Source organism: Lissotriton vulgaris, chromosome 3_1, assembly GCF_964263255.1.
Source record: "Lissotriton vulgaris chromosome 3_1, aLisVul1.2, whole genome shotgun sequence".
NCBI lineage: Eukaryota > Metazoa > Chordata > Amphibia > Caudata > Salamandridae > Lissotriton > Lissotriton vulgaris.
Window position 1 is genome coordinate 273373672 of NC_141689.1, and position 21107 is coordinate 273394778.

At 46.0% G+C, this 21107-nt stretch overlaps 1 protein-coding gene across 2 annotated transcripts in view; it reads left to right on the top strand.

Annotated features, from left to right (window-relative positions):
- The window catches only part of RAB27B (RAB27B, member RAS oncogene family), a 624827-nt gene that overhangs the window by 586590 nt on the left and 17130 nt on the right, over positions 1-21107 (top strand). For both annotated transcript variants that reach the window (XM_086960406.1, XM_086960407.1), the window contains one exon: positions 15571-15694. In XM_086960406.1, the coding sequence (XP_086816532.1) occupies positions 15571-15694 (124 nt within the window). The remainder of the gene's footprint in view (positions 1-15570; positions 15695-21107) is intronic.

Consider the following 21107-nt stretch of genomic DNA (forward strand, 5'->3'; position numbering starts at 1 on the left):
ATAGGGACATCCACACCTTGGAGGAAAACTCTCAAATGTGGTAGTCATTAGTTTTTTGTTTGTCAAAAACGAACTTCTGCTTTGGGAGTATATTTATGAAACACTTAAAAACTTGAAGGCCATCAAAACAGACGCAGTTGTACACCAAACGTTTAGTACATTAAAAAGAACCACCATGACAGCAGCTCCTTTCATTGTACATCGACGAATGCTGGGCTTTCAGTTATCTGTAAATCTGGCAGGTTCATCTTGTTGGCTGAGGTAATGTCTTCTGCCACCCTGATGAACTGTACTTCCCAAACCAAATTCTAAATCAGGCCTCGATTGTTTATCCAAATATTTGCTGTTAGACCTGACACCTTTGGTGGGAAATACCCCCAGACTTTTTGGCCTTCACTTCTCTAGTTTTTTCATGACTGAAGTCCCACGGTAACAGCAATAAAAGCAGTGCTAATACTAAAGCAATAGTAATCACATTGAGGACAATAGACATATTGTTTTAATGCATCCAGACTTCAACCAATCAAAGAAGACACCCTGAAGCACTCCACTCCTGCAGAGCCACCATACCTCAGATGTCTTACTGCACATCATTTCCGATAGATACAACTGCCAGTGGATTCCTCACCTTGTGAATATCCCCTGCGCAGCAGCCAATCGGAAACTTTTGTAGCTCTCCACGCCGGCGAGGTCATGGACGACGTCACGGAGGGTACGACTCTGCTCACGACCCCGCTGACGTCACTGGATCCATAATAGGGCCTCGTACGCGTGATGACGTCAGTTCCCTTTTTTTCCGCGCCATCGACGCCAACGGTTTATTGGGACTCTCCGTAGTTACATTGTAATTTCTAGTACTTTCGTCTGTTCTTCTGGTTTCCTTTCTAAAATGTCGGGAAGAAAGTCCGGTTTTAAGCCCTGTAGAGAGTGCGGTAAGCAAATGTCTATTACTGACCCGCATCAGGGCTGTGTTTGGTGCTTATCTTCGGATCACGACGTCGAAGAATGTGCGTGCTGTAGGAAGATGAACCCAAAGGCATTAAAGGAAAGGGAGGCGAAATTGTTTATGGCCAAGATGAAGAAAAAAGAGAAGAAGGCGAGTGAAAGAAAATCAAGGTCGAGGTCTCGATCAGAGTTCAGGTCGGGTTCGAAATCGGCTTCAGGGCATTCGAAGTCTAAGAGGCATAAGAAGAAGAAGCACTCTTCAAGGCGCCACTCTGATAAAGAATCGGCACCGAAGTCATCTTCTCCTTGGCGTCACAGATATGACGTTGATCCATTGCATTCAAATCCAGCGTCACCAGTGAAGGTTGTGACTCCCGAAGTCTAGGTCTCTTGATCTCCGACGTCGGCTCCCTCTGATTCGGTTCACTCTCCGGATCTTTGTGAGGTTGAGCCAGAGCATGAGGATCAGGAGCAGCCTGAGGAGGTTCCTTTATCGGCGCCGGCTGGCCCGACTCCAGGATCACCGGCTTCAGGGACGACGCTGTGTAATTATCCTCCATTCCCGGCTCCAGGTCAGGACCCATCACATTACCTTAACGCAATGTATGGCGTCTTTGCGAGGGCAATGTACCCATCTGGTGCACCTGCGGGTCCCATTGGTCCTTTTGCATTTAATTTGGGTGTACCCCCAAACCTATGCCCAGGCCCAGTTTATGCCATTTATGCCAGCGACACCGTCCTGGAACTTTCCGGCGCAGAGAGCACCGACGCCGTATCCAGAATCTCCAGCGCCGTATCTGGATTCTCCAGCGCCGTCTGGTCGTCCTCGTTTGGAGTCTGTGGCGCCGTCGGACCCGCGTTAGACGCCGATCCCGAGGCCGACTGAGTCAGTCGTGGAGCCATCGACTCCAGCCCCCAGGATCCGCTCCAGGAGGGAAGCCCAGAGGGCTGTAGAGGAGGAACGCTATCGGCAAGAGATGAAGGAAGGTGAACTTCCTGAATCAGAGGACTATTTTGCGGAGTTAAAGGACGCAAGTGGCCTTGATGTCTCACCTGAGTGAGATTTTTCTCCTGGCCCGGATGCTCCCTCTAAGGATGCAGCTCCCTATCATATGGTGAGAAGGCTGCCGAAATATTGGACATTACTCTGCCTTCTACGGAGTTTAAATCCAATCTTCTGACTGAAGTGTTGCATTCTCCCTCTTCTGTGTCTGAACCTCTATTACCATTTAATGAGGCAATTTTTGAACCAGTGTTGGAGGTCTGGAAGAAGCCTTTGTCTGCTCCTGCGGTCTCCAGGACTGTGGCACGGAGGTTTTAGGGTGGCACCTGAAGATCCAGAGTTTTTGTCGGCTCATCCTTCGCCTGAGAGCCTAGTTGTGCAGGCGGCTTGTTCAAAAATCTTCAGGGGCTTTTCCTCAGGTTTTGGCTGACAGGGATTCAAAGCGCATTGACCAGTCTGCAAAAAAGGTATTTTCATCTCCAAGCATGGCACTAAAATTCACAAATGCTACCTGCCTGATGGGAAGATCTATCCATGCCTTGATGGATTCTTCTAAGCAGTTGCTGCCAAAACTGTCTGATGAAGATAGAAAACATTTTCAGGAAGTTTTGGACGACACCCAGGCAGCTGCTCGTCAAGTTATCCAGAGCGGCCTAGATACAGCTGACTCAGTGGCAAGGATTATGGGCTCTGCAGTAGCAACGAGGAGGGGGGCTTGGTTGAAGTCTTCAGACTTTTCTTCTGATGTGCAAGCTACTCTGTTAGACTTACCATTTGATGGCACAGGACTCTTTGGTAAGAAGGCGGATGCCGCTCTTGAGAGATTCAAAGATTGTAAGGCCACAGCAAGGTCACTTGGCTTACACACTCAATCTAGGGGATCTTTCAGAAAGTATAGAGGATTTGGAAAGTCGTCCTTTCGTCCGCAAGGACAGCCTCGACAACAGCAACAACAGAACACGCTGTACAAGTCCTATGGGGTAAAAGGCAGAGGTCGTCCACAAGGCCGTCAACCCTCCTCCTCCTCCTCCTCCTCTTCTTCTTCTACCTCACCCCCTATCACCGCAGCAAAGCAGCCCTAGATTCCCCATTCTCAATCATATTGGTCCTCTGGGGGGGTTCGGCTAACCCATTTTCTGCGGGATTGGGAGTCGGTCACTACAGGCCAATGGGTTCTCAATCTTGTGGCAAATGGGTATGCTCTTTCCTTTCTGGAATTTCCTCCAAATTACCCTCCTTGCCAAGGGGCTTGCTCAGAAGAACATTTCAGTCTCCTACAGGAGGAAGTTCTGACCTTGTTAAAGAAAGGCTCAATATAGGTGGTTCCAGAGCAAGAAAGGGGTCAGATGTTACTCCCGGTATTTCCTGATTCCCAAGAAGGATGGCAGGTTGCGTCCAATCCTGGATCTCAGGATCTTGAACCTTTTATCTGAAACAAGAAAAGTTCAAGAAGCTGACCCTTGCGCCGGTTCTTCAAGCACTGTTGGAAGAAGACTGGATGGTGTCGCTCGACTTGCAGGAAGTGTATTTTCATATTCCGATCCTGGAGTCACACAGGAAGTATCTCCGCTTCACGGTGGGTTCGCAGCACTACCAGTTTGCGGTCCTTCCGTTTGGAATTATACTGCACCTCGAGTCTTTACCAAGGTGATGGCAGTGGTGGCAGCACATCTCAGAAGGTCCGGGATTCGGGTTTTCCCCTATCTGGACGACTGGCTGATCAAGGCAGAGTCTCCAGAGAAGGTGCTACATCATCTGCAAGAGACAACTCAGTTGTTGTACAGATTGGGTTTTTCGATAAATGTACCCAAGTCTCACTTGGTGCCCTCCCAGCGCAACCTGTTCATAGGTGCGGTACTGGACAGAACTGTATGCCATGGATTTCCTCCTCCTCAAAGGATTCGCGACATACAGGAAATGAATCCCTTGTTTTACAATGGAGCGGTTGTTCCAGTCCTGAAGGTCCTTCGCTTGTTCGGTCTTTTTGCTTCCTGTATTCCCCTGGTCAACCATGCACACTGGCACATGAGGGCACTCCAGTGGTGCCTCTGCAGGCAGTGGTATCAGCACAACGGGGATCTCGGGGAGTCTGTGAGGATCTCCAGAGAAACTGCAGCGGATCTGTCTTGGTGGAGCCTGAAGGGCAATCTGTCTCAAGGAAAACCCTTTCATCGGTTGCCACGGTGATAACGGATGCATCCACTCTAGGGTGGGGTGCTCCTCTGGGGGACCTGGAGATCAAGGGTCTTTGGTCTCCGGAGGAAAGGTTGCTTCACATCAACCTTTTGGAATTGAGGGTGATTCGTTTAGCACTCAAAGCCTTCCTCCCTTCCCTTCGCGGTCAGTCGGTTCAGGTCCTGACGGACAACACAACCGCGATGTGGTATATCAACAAGCAAGGAGGAGTGGGATCGCATCTTCTCTGCAGAGAAGCTCTGCGTCTCTGGTCCTGGGCTCAGGACCACCAGATTTGTCTGATTGCAAATTTTATTTTATTTTATTTATTTTATTTTGCGTTTTTTAGAGCGCCTGGTGACCCGTAGGCATCCCCGCGCTATAAATCTGTGCAGACCAGGAGAGGGGGGAGAAGGGGAGAATTATTTAGGAAACAGAAGGGTCTTGAGTTTCTTACGGAACAGGGTGTGGGAGGGTTCCAGACGTAAGCTGTGAGGGAGTGCGTTCCAACCTATGGAGGCTTTGACCGCAAAGTGACGGCCGCCGGTTCGAGCCTTCCTGAATTTTGGTACAGTGGCCAGATGTTCGGCGTCAGAGCGGAGGGGTCTGGAAGCTTTATGTGGGGTAACCATGTGTCTTAGTGCGGCTGGGCCGACTCCATTGATAAGCTTGTGGGTGGTGCACAGGGCTTTAAATTCTACTCTCTGGCGGACAGGGAGCCAGTGTAGGGCTTTGAGGGCAGGCTTGGCTGAAACTCTGGGGGGGAGGTTCATAATGAGCCTGGCTGCCGCATTTTGGGTGCGTTGGAGTTTGGCCAGGGTGTATTCCGGAGCCCCAAGATAGATGGCGTTGCTGTAGTCGAGCCGGGCTAAGACAAGTCCCTGGATCAGTAATTTCCTGGATAGCGGGGGGAGAAGAGGTAGGAACTTACGCACGGATCGCAGGAGACCAATGCACGTACCTGCAGTCTTGGTCGCCTGCGTCTTCATGGTCAGGTCGGGTTCCAGCCATACTCCTAGAGTTTTAATCTCCTTTTTAGGTGGGGGGATTTCACCAAAGGTGTCAGGCCAAACTGAAGGTGGGATGGACGTCCATTTGTTGCCCAGAAGCATGATCTCGGTCTTTGCACCGTTCAGCTTCAAGGCCAAGTCACAAATCATCTGGCCGGAGTTCTGAACGTTCGTGCAGACAGTCTGTCTCCAGTTCTCAGCCGACCATGAGTGGAGGCTTCATCCGGAGGTGGTTTATCGGATGTGGGGAACTCCTCGGGTGGACTTGTTCGCCACTCACGAGAACGCCCACTGCCTGTCTATCTGCAGCCTCCAGTATCCGATGCAGGGAGCATTGGGGGACGCGTTTCAGTTGAGTTGGGACTCACAACTCCTTTACGCGTTTCCTCCCATACCCTTGATTCCCTCGGGTTCTGAGGAAGATTTGCCAAGACCGGGCCCAAGTCAAATTGATCCCCCCAGATTGGCCAAGAAGGGTGTGGTACACAGATCTTCTCCACCTCTCCTTGTGCCCGCCGCTCCGTCTCTTTCTCAGGGCAGATCTCCTCTCTCAGATGGAGGGTCCGGTTCTACACCCCCACCTCCAGACCATACACCTTCATGGCTGGAGATTGTACGGGACACCACACGATGTGGTGGATGCCATATCGGCCAGGTATGACTCCACCAAGTCTATCTATTCCTTTAGATGGTCCAAATTTGTTTCCTGGTGTGGAGAGAAGTCTATTAACCCCTTGAGGGCTTGTTTGTCCAATATTCTTCAATTTGCTCTTTCTTTGGCCCAGCAGGGTTTTGCTGTGGCAACTGTAAAAGGCTATTTGTCAGCCTTGTCGGCATTCCTTTGTTTGCCGGACCAGTCGTCTTTATTTAAGTCACGTTTTATCAAAGGTCTTACCAACAAATTCCCTCCAACTCCTTTTATTGTACCTCAATGGGACTTTAATCTTGTCTTGACTTACTTGATGGGTTCACCCTTTAAACCCTTACACAAGTGTCCCATGAGACTTCTGTCTTTCAAGACTGTTTTTCTTGTAGCAATTACCTCAGCAAGGAGGGTAAGTGAGCTTCAAGCTCTGAGTTCGAAACCCCCATTCCTGACCATTCATGCTGAGAGAATGGTACTTAGAACCAGGGCTGCTTTTCTGCCTAAGGTGGTAACTCCCTTCCATCTGGGGCAATCCATTATGCTCCCTACCTTTTATCCTCCCCCTCACCCTTCCAAGGAGGAGGAGCGGCTTCACCGTCTAGACCCTAAAAGGGAGGTGAGTTTCTATCTCGATAGGACTAAAGACTATCGTGTGGACGACCAGCTTTGCGTTAGATTTGCTGGCTGTAAGAGAGGAAAAGCGGTGCTGAAGCGCACTCTGTCGAGATGGATAATCCTGTGTATAAAGATCTGCTACGCCCTTGCTGGTAAGGAACCTCCTGAGGGTATAAGGGCTCACTCTACTAGAGCAAAGTCATCAACGTCTGCTTTATCTAGGAGTGTACTTGTTGGGGATATTTGCAGAGCCGAGACTTGGGCCTCCCTCCACACTTTCGCGAAGCATTACTGCTTGGATGCTGAGGTGAGGAGGGATGGCCACTTTGCGCGCTCTGTCCTCCAAGATTTCTTGGTATAGCAGAGTGGTCGCCCTCCTCCGGGAGTGGGGACTGCTGTGGGACTCTATTCACAAGGTGAGGAATCCACTGGCAGATGTATCTATCAGAAGAACAAGTTACTTGCCTTCGGTAACGCTTTTTCTGGTAGATACAGTATCTGCCTGTGGATTCCTCACTGACCCACCCGCCTCCCCGTTTGTCCACTCTTCTATACCTGCTAAGTGTATATCGTTTTTTTAAAAACTTTAAATAGATGTATTTATATGTTCATGCATATTGCATCGGTTTCACAGTGTGTGTGCTATTTTAAATACTGTGTACTATGTATTCTATTACTGTTATGACTGTCCGTCCGTGTGCCTCGGGGGCACGAAATAAAGGGCGGAACTGACGTCATCACGCCGACGAGGCCCTATTATGGATCCAGTGACGTCAGCGGGGTTGCGAGCGGAGTCGTACCCTGTGACATCATCCATGACCTCGCCGGCGTGGAGAGCTACAAAAGTTTCCGATTGGCTGCTGCGCAGGGGATATTCACAAGGTGAGGAATCCACAGGCAGATACTGTATCTACCAGAAAAACGTTACCGAAGGTAAGTAACTTGTTTGTTGGGGATTCTCCCTGAGCTCTGCTCAGTCAGTGTTATTCTTGTGAACTTTTGCCCTGTCAACTCTTCAAACTCATCTTTGACCTTCAAGCAACATCTGATGTACAGTCTTGATGATTATTTCCCTGTTTTTTCACCATGTTCGAGAGATCTAAAAAAGGCTGTTCAGGTCTTTTAAATCTGGTGGGAAGCCACATAATTTCTCTGAGGACCCCACAAGGAATGTCTTTACAGCCTTTTCCCTCTCCATAATTCAAAGGAGGGCAAGCATTGTCACACTTTCTCTACCAAAAGACTGGGAGCCCAGGCTGCTTCTCTAGCTCCAAAAGAATGTGGCTCCATCTGATTTTAGGGATGAGGAAAGGGGGCCCCCTTCCTCAAGGAAGCGCAAAGATGAGGGTCCGTCCTCATCTGATAAGGACTCCAAAAGGGCAAAATCCCAAAGCATGGGTACTCTTTCTGAGAAGATTGTCTGTAAGGAACCCGCAGAGCCTTCACCATCTCACAGAAAGGCTCCTTCTCCTTCCTCAGTTTCTGTAACGCCTTTTAAGAAACCCTCTGAGAAGAAAATCAGTTGTCGAAGATCATCCTATTGACTGTTGCATCAACAACGTGGAAAGTGTTTGCTCACTTATCCCTGTCTACCGACGAAGCATACATGGGGAGGGGGGAGTGGCGCAAAGGGGAGGAGAAGGGGGGAGGAGCAACGTCATTGACGGCCATAAAAGAGACTGTTTTTATTTTGGATCATAGCATTTGCACACAGGATCTTTCCATGGTGTCACTTCTACCTCCAGTGTTTCTTCTGAAGTGTCAGTCAGGTGATATGGGTCTATTTGGCCCACCCCACAACCCTATTCAACTTAACATAAAATACCAGGACACTGATGAGGAAGATGCTAATCAGGACAGTTCTAAATACCTAGAAGGTGAATTTTCTTTGTGACATGCCTCATCAGTCCGTTCAAGGTTATGAATCTTTTCAGTAACAGCATAATGAGCAAGGGGACACAGTTACAGTCCCTATCTCTCTGGTCGCTGATTTACACTTTCTGTTGAATGATTATTATAAAAAAAAATTCTAGAAGCGAATGTTCCGGCGCAACAAACTGTGGCCCACTCTAAACCTCCAGATGTAGAATTTCTCCAGAAAAGTCTTATTCATTCACAGCAAAAGAAAGAACATACAATCTCTCTGATTACTATACAGTGTACTTTCTTCTAATAGTGATTGGAATTTTGTAAAGTGCTTAAATACCTTTGGGTCAGTTGAGTTCACTCTCTATACAAATTCAGCTAAAATTCATCTGGCCTTGTGTAATATAACTATCCTTCATGTAAATCTCTCCAACACCTTCAGGTTGCTCAAATTCACATTATATAAACAAGCATTGGAGAAAATGCGACAAGTGTTTCCCAATAGGCTCACTAAAGCAACAAGCAGCGAAACAGGAGGGGTTTGTGGAACATTCTTGCACTTTGAAGTCATAGAATATTGAAGCGGCTCCCTTGAAAACTGTCAGAAGCAACTGACATTTCATCTCCGTATTTAAACGGGATGGTGAGATAAAGCAACATGCGCCAACTCTGAACCACCGAAGACAGGAAAACAGTGACACGAGCAGGAATCAAAGAAAGAAATAGTCCCCCAAATGAACACAGAAGTGTAATGTTAACAGTAATTGGACTGTGATCTGTGGGAGGAAACCAAACACAAAAAGGAGGGTAAAAGAGGAAGGATTAACCACTAGCAAGCAAGCATTTTTGAACGGCAATCGAAGGGACAGATAAAAAGGCAAAGGGTGGGCTGTAAGCCCACAGAGTAAATACAGCATGTCTCAAAGAAACGGCGAATGCTCTGCCTAGGCTTCACTTGTGAAGCAAAGGAGATTCCTTTGGAGGGTGAGAAGGCCTCCTGAGAATTTATTGATGCAAACATGGATATCTCTTCTACAGTGTTCTGTCGGATGGTAGGGCCTACTGTCCAATGGCACCAAGGTTGGCTGAAGGAAACTTCGTTATGCCTGACATGCAGACTAAGATTCTAAACATTTAATTTGATGGTATAAATCTTTTTGGCAAGCATGTCGATGATGCTTTGCAGTCCATCAAATCGGGCAAGGGGACTGTGCGATCCTTGGGCACTTTACAGCAGCAACACTTCCAGTCCTTTCGAGGAGGCAGAGGAAGAGGGTAGTTTATGTCCAGAGTATCTTGCCAACAGAAAAGGCGCTAACCATATGCTCAACAAGGGTATCACTCTGAATACTCTTAACAGCCATACAGAACGGCGGCCGCATTATCATAGGCACAGCAACCCTCACAAAGACGTCCTCCGGTCTGTAGGAAAATCACAGGGCTACTCTAGGCACCAATGATGTTTTCTAGTCACTGGTCTTCTCCGTCCTACCTCAAAACCAATGCGGAAATCCCTTTTCCATTTTACAGACAATGAAGGAGTATCTCTTTCGACAAATGGGTATTAAACATAATACAACACGGTCACCACTGTTCCCAATAAGGTGCGCACGCGCACCTCTCTTCCCGTGAGCGAGCACTCCTGTGTGTGGAGTGTGCACACACGCAGGACATCCAGCATGAGAGTTTGCGCCACAGCTTTAAAAAGCGAGCAGCGCAAAAAACAGGCACTTCCTGCGGTTTTGCCAGCGTGAGTCAGGAGTGCAGGTAAGGCTGGTTTGGAGCTTGAGGCACTTGCTGTATTTTGCAGGTAGGGCTGGTTTGGAGCTTGAGGCACTTGCTGTATTTTGCGGTGTGGGACAGATCGTGGGCTTTTGTTTAAGAATTCATGTTAATCACAACTCCTTCACTGGCTGTGATGAACATGAAAACTTAAACAAAAGCCCCCCATCTTCTCTGCACCGCGCTTTACTAACAAAAGAGTAGAGCAAGTTTAAAGTGTGAAGCGGGGTGTGGGAAAGCTGGTGGGATTTTGTTTAAGTATTCATGTTCATCACAGCTCGTGAAGGAGCTGTGATTAACATGAATACTTAAACAAAAGCACCCAATCTCTCTCCCAGCCGCGCTTTACTAACAAAAGAGTAGAGCAAGTTTAAAACGCAGCGTGTTCTTTCAGAAAGTACACGCTGTGTTTTTAAACTTGCTCTACTCTTTTGGTAGTAAAGCCATATTTGACAAGGTTTCAGGTTGCCTATATGATATTTTCATAATTTCAGGGAAATTGAGTGACATTCAATGACTGAGTGACACATTCTGAGGAGCAAAATCGAACAATGAAGACGAAGGAAACATCAGAAATTGCACCCATTTGAACGATAGATTGTTAATTTTTTTAACCTAGCTTTGACGGAACAGCCTGTTTTTTTTTTTTTTTTTTTTTCAGAGTAGTGTCAGGATTTTCTACATCTGTTTCCATGTCTAGTGAATTCACAGTTAAGCATTACTCTACCTGTTTGGACCATATTAATTAGGGAGAATGGTACACTACCTCACAGCTTATTTTCCCCCATGCATGCCATGTTTATTCTAGTGTTCAACTTTTTTTATGTCTGCATACCGGAACAACCTCGGAACTCAGTCGACCAGATCTCATTTTCTAATAATTATAAGTAGGTAATTACAGCTCCTTTAGGCCCTGTAACAGGAAGCGATGGTGCTAACTGGAAATACATGTTCTGATCCTTTAGGAGAATCTGTCATCGACTGCTTTGTTTAAACCAGAATCCCATTTTAGCACAGGCTGTAATAAAACAATCCAGGATCGACAATGTCTCTTTATTTAGGCAGAATTTACAAGTGATGTGGCGCACTGCATTATAGCTCTTAAATTTTTGCACTTAATCTAAAAAGTGATCAGAAATCAAACATGGAATAAGTACCTCCTCTCACCGTGACTGGACACAGCCCCCTTCAAGGACCCAATTTCAATTACCTCGGCTATGAAGTTGACGATGGCTTAGTGGAAGGACACAGCAAATATCTCTCTAGGCCTATCATTCTTTCTCATACAGCCCCATATCATTATGACAACAGACCAGACGCTTCCCTGGAAGACTGAAGAGCTCTTTTGTAGGACTTGGGGAATCATGGGAAATGGTCTATGCAGGAGACACTATCGTACATAAACCTTCTGAAATTGAAAGCAGTTTTCCTGGGCCTCCAATCTTTTCTTGCCAGGCTCCGCAACTCATCAGTGTTGGTACAAACAGACAACACCACAACAATGTTCAATCGCACCAAACCGAGAGTAAGAAGATCACAGATCCTATCAGTTCAAGCTCAGCAAATATGGAAATGGTTTATTGCATACAACATCCCTTTTGACAGTGGATCATTTGCCAGGAGTAGAGAAAGAACGAGCAGATTTCTTAAGCAGAAGAGACAAACCGTGCAACCCCAAAATCTGGATCTCTTTGCCACCTTTAAGAACAAAAAATGCAAGATGTACCCCAGCAGATTTCCACATAATTGTTAGGGAGATGCGTTCCAGCTGGCTTTTCCCCCTTTTCCCCTAATTCCAAGGTTCATTTGCAGAATGAAAACTGAACCATGCCGCCTCATTCTGATAGCTCAGGTCAAGGCAATATTGGTTTACACAGCTTCTTCTCCTATCAAAGTGTCCGCATATCCCATTTCAGCTGACGGAAGATCTTTTCTCCATGTAGGACAGTCAGATTGTCCATCCACAGACACATTCAGTCAGCTTGACTCGTCACAACAATGAGTTTGGAACTTTAAACTTGCCTGAGAATTGCAACGTAGTTCTCCAGAACGCTTGTGCAGACACCAAGTATAAGTTATGCTGCCAAATGGAAACAATTTTGTTCATGGTGTTACTCTAATACTCTACATTCTTTTTCTCTGCTCCAGAGCAGATACTCCATTATCTGCTGCACCTAGAGGTATCCGCCCTTGTGCATTCCTCCATAAAGGTCCATCTGTCATCTGTTTCAGATTTAGGAGGCGACATGGCGAGCTCTTATGTTCCAACAGACTCATTTGGAGTCCATGCAAGGTCTTTTTAGAGTCTACTCACCTGTGAAGTCTTCCCCTGTGGTATGGCAGCTCAACGCAGTGTTGTCTCGGCTTCTTAGAAGACCTTTGGAACCAATTCCTAAAGCAGACATGAAATAGGTTTCTTGGAAAGCGGCTTTCGGATGGCACTTACTTCAGCTAGGAGGATAAATGAGATTCACTCCTTGACAATTCATGAACCATAATTAAAGTTTCAGGAGGACAGAGTCATGTTACGAACAAACCCGAAGTTAATTCCAAAAGTGCCAAATCTTTTCACCTAAATGAACCAATTGGGTTGCTAACATTCTACAGTAAACCCTCATCCGTAGCAGAGAGATCTTTACCTACTCTATATGCCAGGCGTTGCCTCATGTTTTACTTGGATAGAACCAAAGTTGTTCAAGCAATCTGATCAATTCTTGATTTCATTTGTTCCTCCGAGGAAGGGGCAGGCCTTACCATGGCAAATTGCTTTGTGCGTTTCTGCAGCCATCACCTTTTGTCATGAGAAAGCAGGAAGACCAATGGTCTGCAAAAGTGAAAGTGCATTCTACAAGAAGTTTCAGCTTCTTCAGCAATGTTTGCAGGCGTATCGGTACAAGACATCTGCAGGGCAGCGACATGGTCTAATTCCCACACCTTCACAAAACATTGTCTGGATTCCTTGAAGAAGGTGGATGTTGCAGTTGGGCAGGCGGTGTTGTCGCCTGATCATTAAGGTACACAACTATTTGGGTCTATTCATATTCTGTATGTTTATGATGTCTTTCGTATACATATGTTGCAATTATGTCATGCTATGCTTTTTAGTGTATTCATTCTAGTGAAGTTAATCTTGCAGTATGTTTTCTTTTGTGGTGGGATGGCTAGCCTTACCCACTAACATTTTACTTTAAACTGCTTACTAGTCTGATTCAAGCAGGCAAATCTTTGAAAGATACCATACTGGAGAAAAAACAAGTTATTTACCTATACACTGTGGTTCTCCAGCATTGATATCTTTTATAGATTCACTTGCAACCCTCCCTCCTCCCCATTAAAGTTCACCACTTTTTCTGATACCTCTAATTTTGCTTAACTTATACTCGTCCTCAAAATCTGAGGTATGGTGGCTATGCGGTGGATGAGTGCTTTAGGGACTCTGATTTGCTGATGTTTAGATGTATTAAAATAATGTGAATTGGCTAGCAATGTCTATTCTCAATGTAATTACTAATGCTTAGGTATAAGCACTGCTGTTACAGTGGGGCTCTCACCATGACGGTGGGAAAGATTCAAGCATATGAATCTATGCAAGATATCAATTCTGGAGAACCACAGTGTACAGGTAACTAACTTGTTTTTACCCTGCTTTGACTGAATCCATTTTTGTTGGCAGAGAGAAACTCGTGAATTCCTTTTTCACTGTAGCATACCTACCTCGCCCATAGCCTAACATTGGGTTACTGTATTACACATAAGTGGGAACATCTGTTTGGGAACAGATAGAGAAATACTTCTCGCACTCATTGACATTGGAATTTAAAATCCTCTCTAATGTTAAAGTCTGGTTTTAAATTACTGTTCTGAAAAGGCCGCTTTTTGAAAGTTCTGCCTAAACCTAATGTGTCTTTCTGCCAATGTCCAGGGTCACATAATTGGTAAAGGCTCTCCTGTGGTGTGATGTGTATTCCTTCCAGACGGGGGACAAAAGGTCTTGGGTGTGGGGCAGAATGTTCCTCTCTTGAGCAAGCTTTCCCGAGGGTTGTGATCAGCCCTTGTTGAACTTCAAAGCATATCGTTTGGGCTGTGCCGACACCCTTCCTGACTTCTGTAGCTGCCTGCCCTGCCACTAGCAAAGGCATCTACTACCTGGGCCTGCCTACCTTTTGTCCTCCTAGACAGTTTGGAGCCAAACCCAGGGGAAGGGAAAAGAATTACCAGAACCAGTTTAGGGGTAGACCAAGAATGAGACTTACACACATGTTGCCTCTGGGTATAAATGTGGAACCCTCAGAACCTCACAGGAGAATTCCCTTGGACCCGTAGACAATTTAGGAGGAGGACTGCCCTGCTGTCTGATTCTTAGCTCACCGGACCTAACTGGACCTGATGTGGTCCCCTCTGCTGGCCCTGATCGGGAGTGTCTTGACCCCCTGCCCCCTGTGTTCAAGATCTTGGCAAGGGTCCGAGTGTACACCTCCCTGCTTGACTGAATGCTTCACGGGATCAGACCATGTGGTGCAAACCGACACAGAACATTGCATCAAAGAACCTCACAGATCCTCATCACAGTTTCATCAGATCTGACCCAGAACAACACATAATGATACAAGGGCCTTGCATTGCAGGATCTCAAAGTTCTAGGTCCTGATCGACAGCTTGACAGACCTGACACAGTGTGATGTGCAGCACATCGCAACCCCCACACCAATGAAAAAATGGTACAACTCCCTGTGGGATCGAACCTGGTCCCATGCGCGACCGGCACTCCGTCAGCTTGCGACTTGGTCCTGGTCCAGCTTGACCAGCGCCTTTTGGAACCATTTGTTAACTTAATATTTTAAAATCTCATTATGCCGGTTCTATTGATTGGGTTTTTGTTATTTCGGTGTGATTTTATTTGTTAGAATATCCTCCATTTTCTGAATTGTTATGGGACTTCTCTTGTGTTTTCACTTTATTACTGTTTAAGCTTTACTTTACATATTGTCTCTAAATTAAGCCTGGCTGCATTTTTTCTAGGATACCGCAGGTTTATTTAGTGACATTTGTGGTTTACCCTCACAAATATTATGTTTATTATTTGAGTAGGGCTCGCATCCCTTTTAACTATTAATCCATTTTATACATTTACCATGGTAAGTGTCATCACTAACACAATCTGTTTAGTGAATCAGTCACGTTTGATTTTTTAATGATTGTTCTCTAGCATAAACTAGTCAAACATCGGGCCATATTATTCATAGAGGTATTGCTGTAATGATTGCAATTACTGATATATGTCCAGATAGTAGTTGACTTAACAGAATAATTACATGGTAACACTAAACTCACAACTTCAGTGTTTGTATGTGTGTGTGTATATGTATATATATATATGTATATAATATACCCACACGTACTATAGCGTCCCTATAGTAGAAATATTGTCTAAAAACAAAAACGGCTTCAAAATAAGTAGGATATGGTGTTCGTATGACTCATAAATCATTCTGTTTAACTACATTATCACCTGCTTCTGTTATTTTCAGGTCAACTCCAAGCCAATGCATATTGTGAAAATCCTGATATAGTATTAATTGGCAACAAAGCAGACTTGTCAGACCAACGAGAGGTCAACGAAAAGCAAGCAAGAGATCTTGCAGACAAATATGGGTGAGCAAAGACGCTGTTTTGGGGGGATTTATGTTTTCTTTTTTGAAATATTGATACTATTTTCGGAGGAACAAAGATCCAAATAAGCTGTTTTTTTATTGTTTTATTTGTATCAATAAATCGTGAACTTGAAAACGAGATGTACTCGCTCCCACCGGAGACTTCGGAGTCCTTGTCCATGGGGTTAACATAGGTAATATGGAATTAGTAATTCCAGTTGTGGTATTATTGCATCAGTTTATCACACGAGTGAGAATTACCCCCTACGTGTTTATTTAGCTTTGATAATTTGGTGACATAGCCCACCTGCAACATCTGATTAAAATGTCCAGACATTAACGTTTTACAGAAAGCGATGTAGAACTTAGGCTGGAAATATAACGCCAGCGAATATATCTCCAATTAATCATGGCTAAGCTACAAGTAGTCCTATCGTTTGGATGGGCACATGTAGCAAAGTCACCTTTTCTGTGTAATCGCCCAATTAGAAGTTAAATGTCATGTAGGTTGCATGTGGTTTAACTGCCCACTTGTATGGCCAATTTATAGTTACATGCCCACCTCTGTGGACTACAGTTGAAGTGCATTGCAGTGGTGCAAAAAAAATGGGCTTTGCCACGTCCGAAAACCAATTATTTCACAAAAGTCACCCTAAGGTGTGCCTTTTAAGCACACATAGCTGGGTGCTTAACGAATAAAAAAAAAACACGTGGCACGCTACATGTTTGCAATAGTGTGCCCTCATATTGACTACATGTCTAAAAGCTGTGTTCACTCTTTAGTTTAGCTTGTTTTCCCATTAAGAGCCATAGGTGTCATTAAAAATGCTACCAAAATGATTCAAGTTTATTTTTCACATAGTTTTGAAAATGTATTTTAATGGTGAAAGTAGGTTTTTGATAACGTTAGTGGAAACCTAATTTTATGAAATGTGCTTAGTGCTGCATTAACCAAAACTGTCTTAGAACCAGTTTTGCCACTCCCTGCACCTCGTGAGGCCCAGCACACATTCTTGGCTGGAGTTCATGATGCAGCTCTCTAGAGGACAATAGCCTGGCTGCTGGGCCCAGGAAGGTAGGTATTGTTAACATTTCCTTCTTAAACTGGAGGAATGCATGGACAGCTGGCGTAACAAAGGAGAGTCTCACGCTACGTATATTTCAGGGCCCTCCTAGACTTTCTAGCTCCTGCTCTAGCAGGATGAAATACAGGTCTTGTCAGTGACGGATAGAAGGGACCGCATCTAAATATGTGACTGGTTTAGGATGAGCTAAGGCCCTCTTCCTGTGAAAAGAGGGGGTCAGCCGCTTTGTATCTAGGACTTCTGGGAATTTCTACAGGATAGCAAAGAGGGGGAGCACATAGGACAAGAAGAAAAATATTTGGTGTGAAAAATTCTCCATTCTTGTGAATACTTCTAACAGCAGATTTCTCATTTTTCAAACATCCTCAGACACGAGACTGATTCTTGCGAATTTTCCAAGTAATGCACCAGCATTTAGTGCTGTAATCCACACTGCTCTGGAAGTCAGAGTAGAGACACATTCAAGTGCCACCTCTTGAGTGCTGACATTTTTCTTGTTCCTTTTCTTCACCTTTTAATGTGGATCCAGAACTCCACTCCCAACTGTGGCATTGTTCCAGCAACTCCTAAAAGCTTCTCACAAAGGTGCAGAATATGATTTCGAAAATGATAGGATTGGAGCCTTGCTGAGTCTGCTGGAAGCAGCTGTCGGTCACAAACCCAATTGTGGCTTGCATATGGTGCTTGGCACAGCCCTTGACTCTTAAATCGTGTAAAAGCTATGCTCTTGTGCACTCTAAAGTTGTTGAGGACCAGGAAGTTGTGATCAATGCCACAAAACATAAGAAGAGTGGGCAAGCAGAAGTTCAACTCCTATTCCAGATTGTGGTCCCAGTCACTAGGTCATCACAAGTAGTCTCCTTCCTGCTAAAAATCTTCCAGTAAATTGAAGTCAGTCTATAAACAAGCATATGAAGGCCAAATGGGACTTTTCCTCATCCCACCACATGACGTCTAGTGAGAAGGTATGAAAGTGTCATGGTAAATATCACACTCTGCCGATAGGTCCTGGGTCCGAACCAATCGTGCAGTTCTTCTCAGCACACACTAAGTGTTTTAGGCTGTTGTTAACCCCACAGTAAATGGCATTCTTCAACAAGACCATGCTGCAGATGGTGCACCTTCGTGCCCCACGGAGCAGCAGGGGTCTCCAGTTAGACTTCGCCAGCAGATCTGCCCTAAGGCCGCCAGCCCCTCGAAGCTAGCTACCTTCCTAGCTTCAACTTCTGCTCTGGCACCGTTGACCACTGGCAATTACTCTGGCCCACATCCCTGTCCATCGTTATTTCCGGCACCATGATACCTCAGTTTGGATGTAGCCATATGCAAATCAGTCTTGACCCTGCTGAAATGGGAACAGTACCACCTGAACTTCCAGGCCAGGCCCTCCCTGAACCGGAGCACGAGCAAACCAATACTGGGTTTGCCCTGGTTAGGGCTCATCTGCCAGGTGTAGCTTGGTTCCAGTGATAGTGTGCACTTGGGACCCAAGTCTAAGCATGCCAGTCCCACTTAGTGACACACGAACAACCCACCCCTTCTCCTCTGACAACCGGACCCACCAGCTGAGCACACACCCCATCCACGCTCCCTCTATCAACACCAGCTATGCGCCACAAGACACCACCCGTACCTCTGCCACCACGAAGAAGGCTCTCCTTCCCCTGTCCGACCTCACATCACCAACACCTACAACCTCCCACATACTACTACAATCGACCTCCACACACTATCTAAGACTCCAAACTACCTCCCTATACCCGCATACAAAAGAACATGGAAGCCTCTGCACGACCCCCGTCTCCCCGCGCCCACAGTCTTGCACAAAGCCTCCACAGGCAGCACTTGAATAACCAGACTGCAACAAAACATAGCCAGGCAATCCCCCTCTAGGGATGACCAGAACCCCCATCCCCCCCTACCCCCACCTCAGAAGAGACAGGACAGCGACTCACCCTGCTAGAAACCCAGCTTGTAGCCATAACCCAGGGCTTTAATGTTATCCTTACTAACCTCGCCAGGCTCCGCAAGACCTCCCTCCCCTTCCCCACCCTCCCCAACCCCTCACACCAAACGCTTCCCAAGGCTCCCTGCCTCAGTTGGATCTCCACCTCCCTCTCAAATCAGATACAGAGACCCAAAAGAACTAACAAGGCTATGTCCTCGAGTGGTGCAGCATCTCTTGCCTCCTCGTACGACACCCCAGCTACTGCCACCCCTTATTCCACGCCCCAGGTGATCACTGGATTGTGAAGAGACCACCCCTTCCCACCCCCCCCCCCCCCTGAAACCTACCAAACCTCCAGTCTCCCTCACTAACATCCGCATGGCCCCCCTGAAGAAGTAGCAACAAAAACAAATGGCACCCTCCACCAACTGCATGCTCATAAACTGCAGATCAGCCTCCAAACATGCCACAGAGCTAGCAGAATGCATCCTTACCCAGGAGATCGACATAGCCTTCGTCACCGAGACCTGGCTCAATGACTGCTCAACACCAATCATGGACACTTTTGTGCCCCCATCAAAAAGATTGAAAAGACCAAAGAGGCGGGGGTATAGTAATCATTTGCAGCAAAAACATGTCCATGACGGAAATAGACACCTTCAACAATAACTCTTTCGAATGCCTAACCGCCATCATTAACACAACCGACAACAAATCACTACACTGCCAACTCCTATACCACCCTCCTGGCAACACCTCAACATTCTCCGAGCACTTGTCCAACCTGATCGCGCATTGTGCTCTTCGAAACGCAAATAAATTAATTCTGGGCAACCTCAATTTACACTGGAATGAAAATAGCAACTCGCTAATCCAAAACCTGAACGAGCTCCTGCACAGCAACAACCTTACCCAGCACTGTTCAGATGAAACCCATATCAAAGGAGCAATCCTACACTCTATTATCGCCCAACGCGACATAATCACAATTGACCACATCCTACCCGTCGACTTGTCCGACCACCACTTAATCCTATTCCGTATCACCCAACTGATCACATATCAACCTCTCACTCAAGACCTCCCAATATGGATGAGAAATCTAACTCGGATCACCTTAGCCAACCTAGAAGAAAGGGTAAACCTGCTTCTTCCTATCTCCACAGGTGATCTCTCTACCACAGAACTCACCTCTCACTACAACACAACTATGGCATCCATCCAAGACCATTTAGCCTTCCTGAAAATGAAAAAAACAGGAACACCCTAAGAGAAGTTGCACAATGGCTATCCATAAACCACCTAAAACTCAACCAAGATAAACGAGAAATCCTCCTCATCTTCAACAAAGAAGAAAACCTGCATATTGTAGAGTGCCTAAAAGCAATCGAATCTCCCAACAGCAACCTCACGCTGGCCAGCTCTGTAAAATCTTTAGGAATCACCCTAGACACAAAACTCGACATGTCCAAACACATTAAGAACTCCGCAAAGAGCGCCTTCCTCAATCTGAAGATACTCAACAAAATAAAACTTAATTCCGCCCAAGGACCTCAAACAAGCCACTCAATCACTGGTGCTATCTAGACTCGACTATGGGAATGCAGTCCTCTCCGGCACAGCAAAATCCCACCTAGCTCCCCTCAAAACTACTCTCAATGCAGCAGCCAGAATGGTCACCGTAGTTGAGAAATATGAACACATCTGTCCCACACTCAGAGAACTAAAACGGCTCCCAGTCGAAATGCTGGCCAGTTACAGAACCACCTGCCTCACGCACAAAGCCCTGCACACAGGGAACCCAGACTACCTGGCCTCCAAACTCGAAGGCCGGTCAGACTAGGAACCTCAGGAGCTCCAATACCCAACTACTCATTCCTATGAAGACACACACACAAAAAACAGCTACTCAATCCTTTGCTGGGAGCGCTCCCAAAATCTGGAACTCCATCCCAGCGGATATCAGGACTATCCCTTCCTTTGTAAAATTCAAGAAACTCCTAAAAGGCCTCTTCCTCAACCATGCCTTCCCGAACCAGGAACCAACGCCAAAGCGAACCAGCATGAACTAGACACACACTGCCACTGTCATTAAGACCTGCCTTTTCCCGCTCCCCCTAACTCATTGCCCCCTCCCCATGGAAAGAGGTTCAGCCCAATGACAATGTGCACCCTCGAGGTTATCGCAGGACTCCCTTCCTCAATGTGGCACAGCATATATATATATTATATATTATATATTATATTTATTATATTATATATATTTTTTTACCACAGCTTCTTCTTCCTACGATTAGTAGACAAAGACACGGCACAGCAGCAGATGATTTCTTCGCGTTTTTTATTTACACACCAAGTGCAAAAAGAAAGTGCTTCAAATG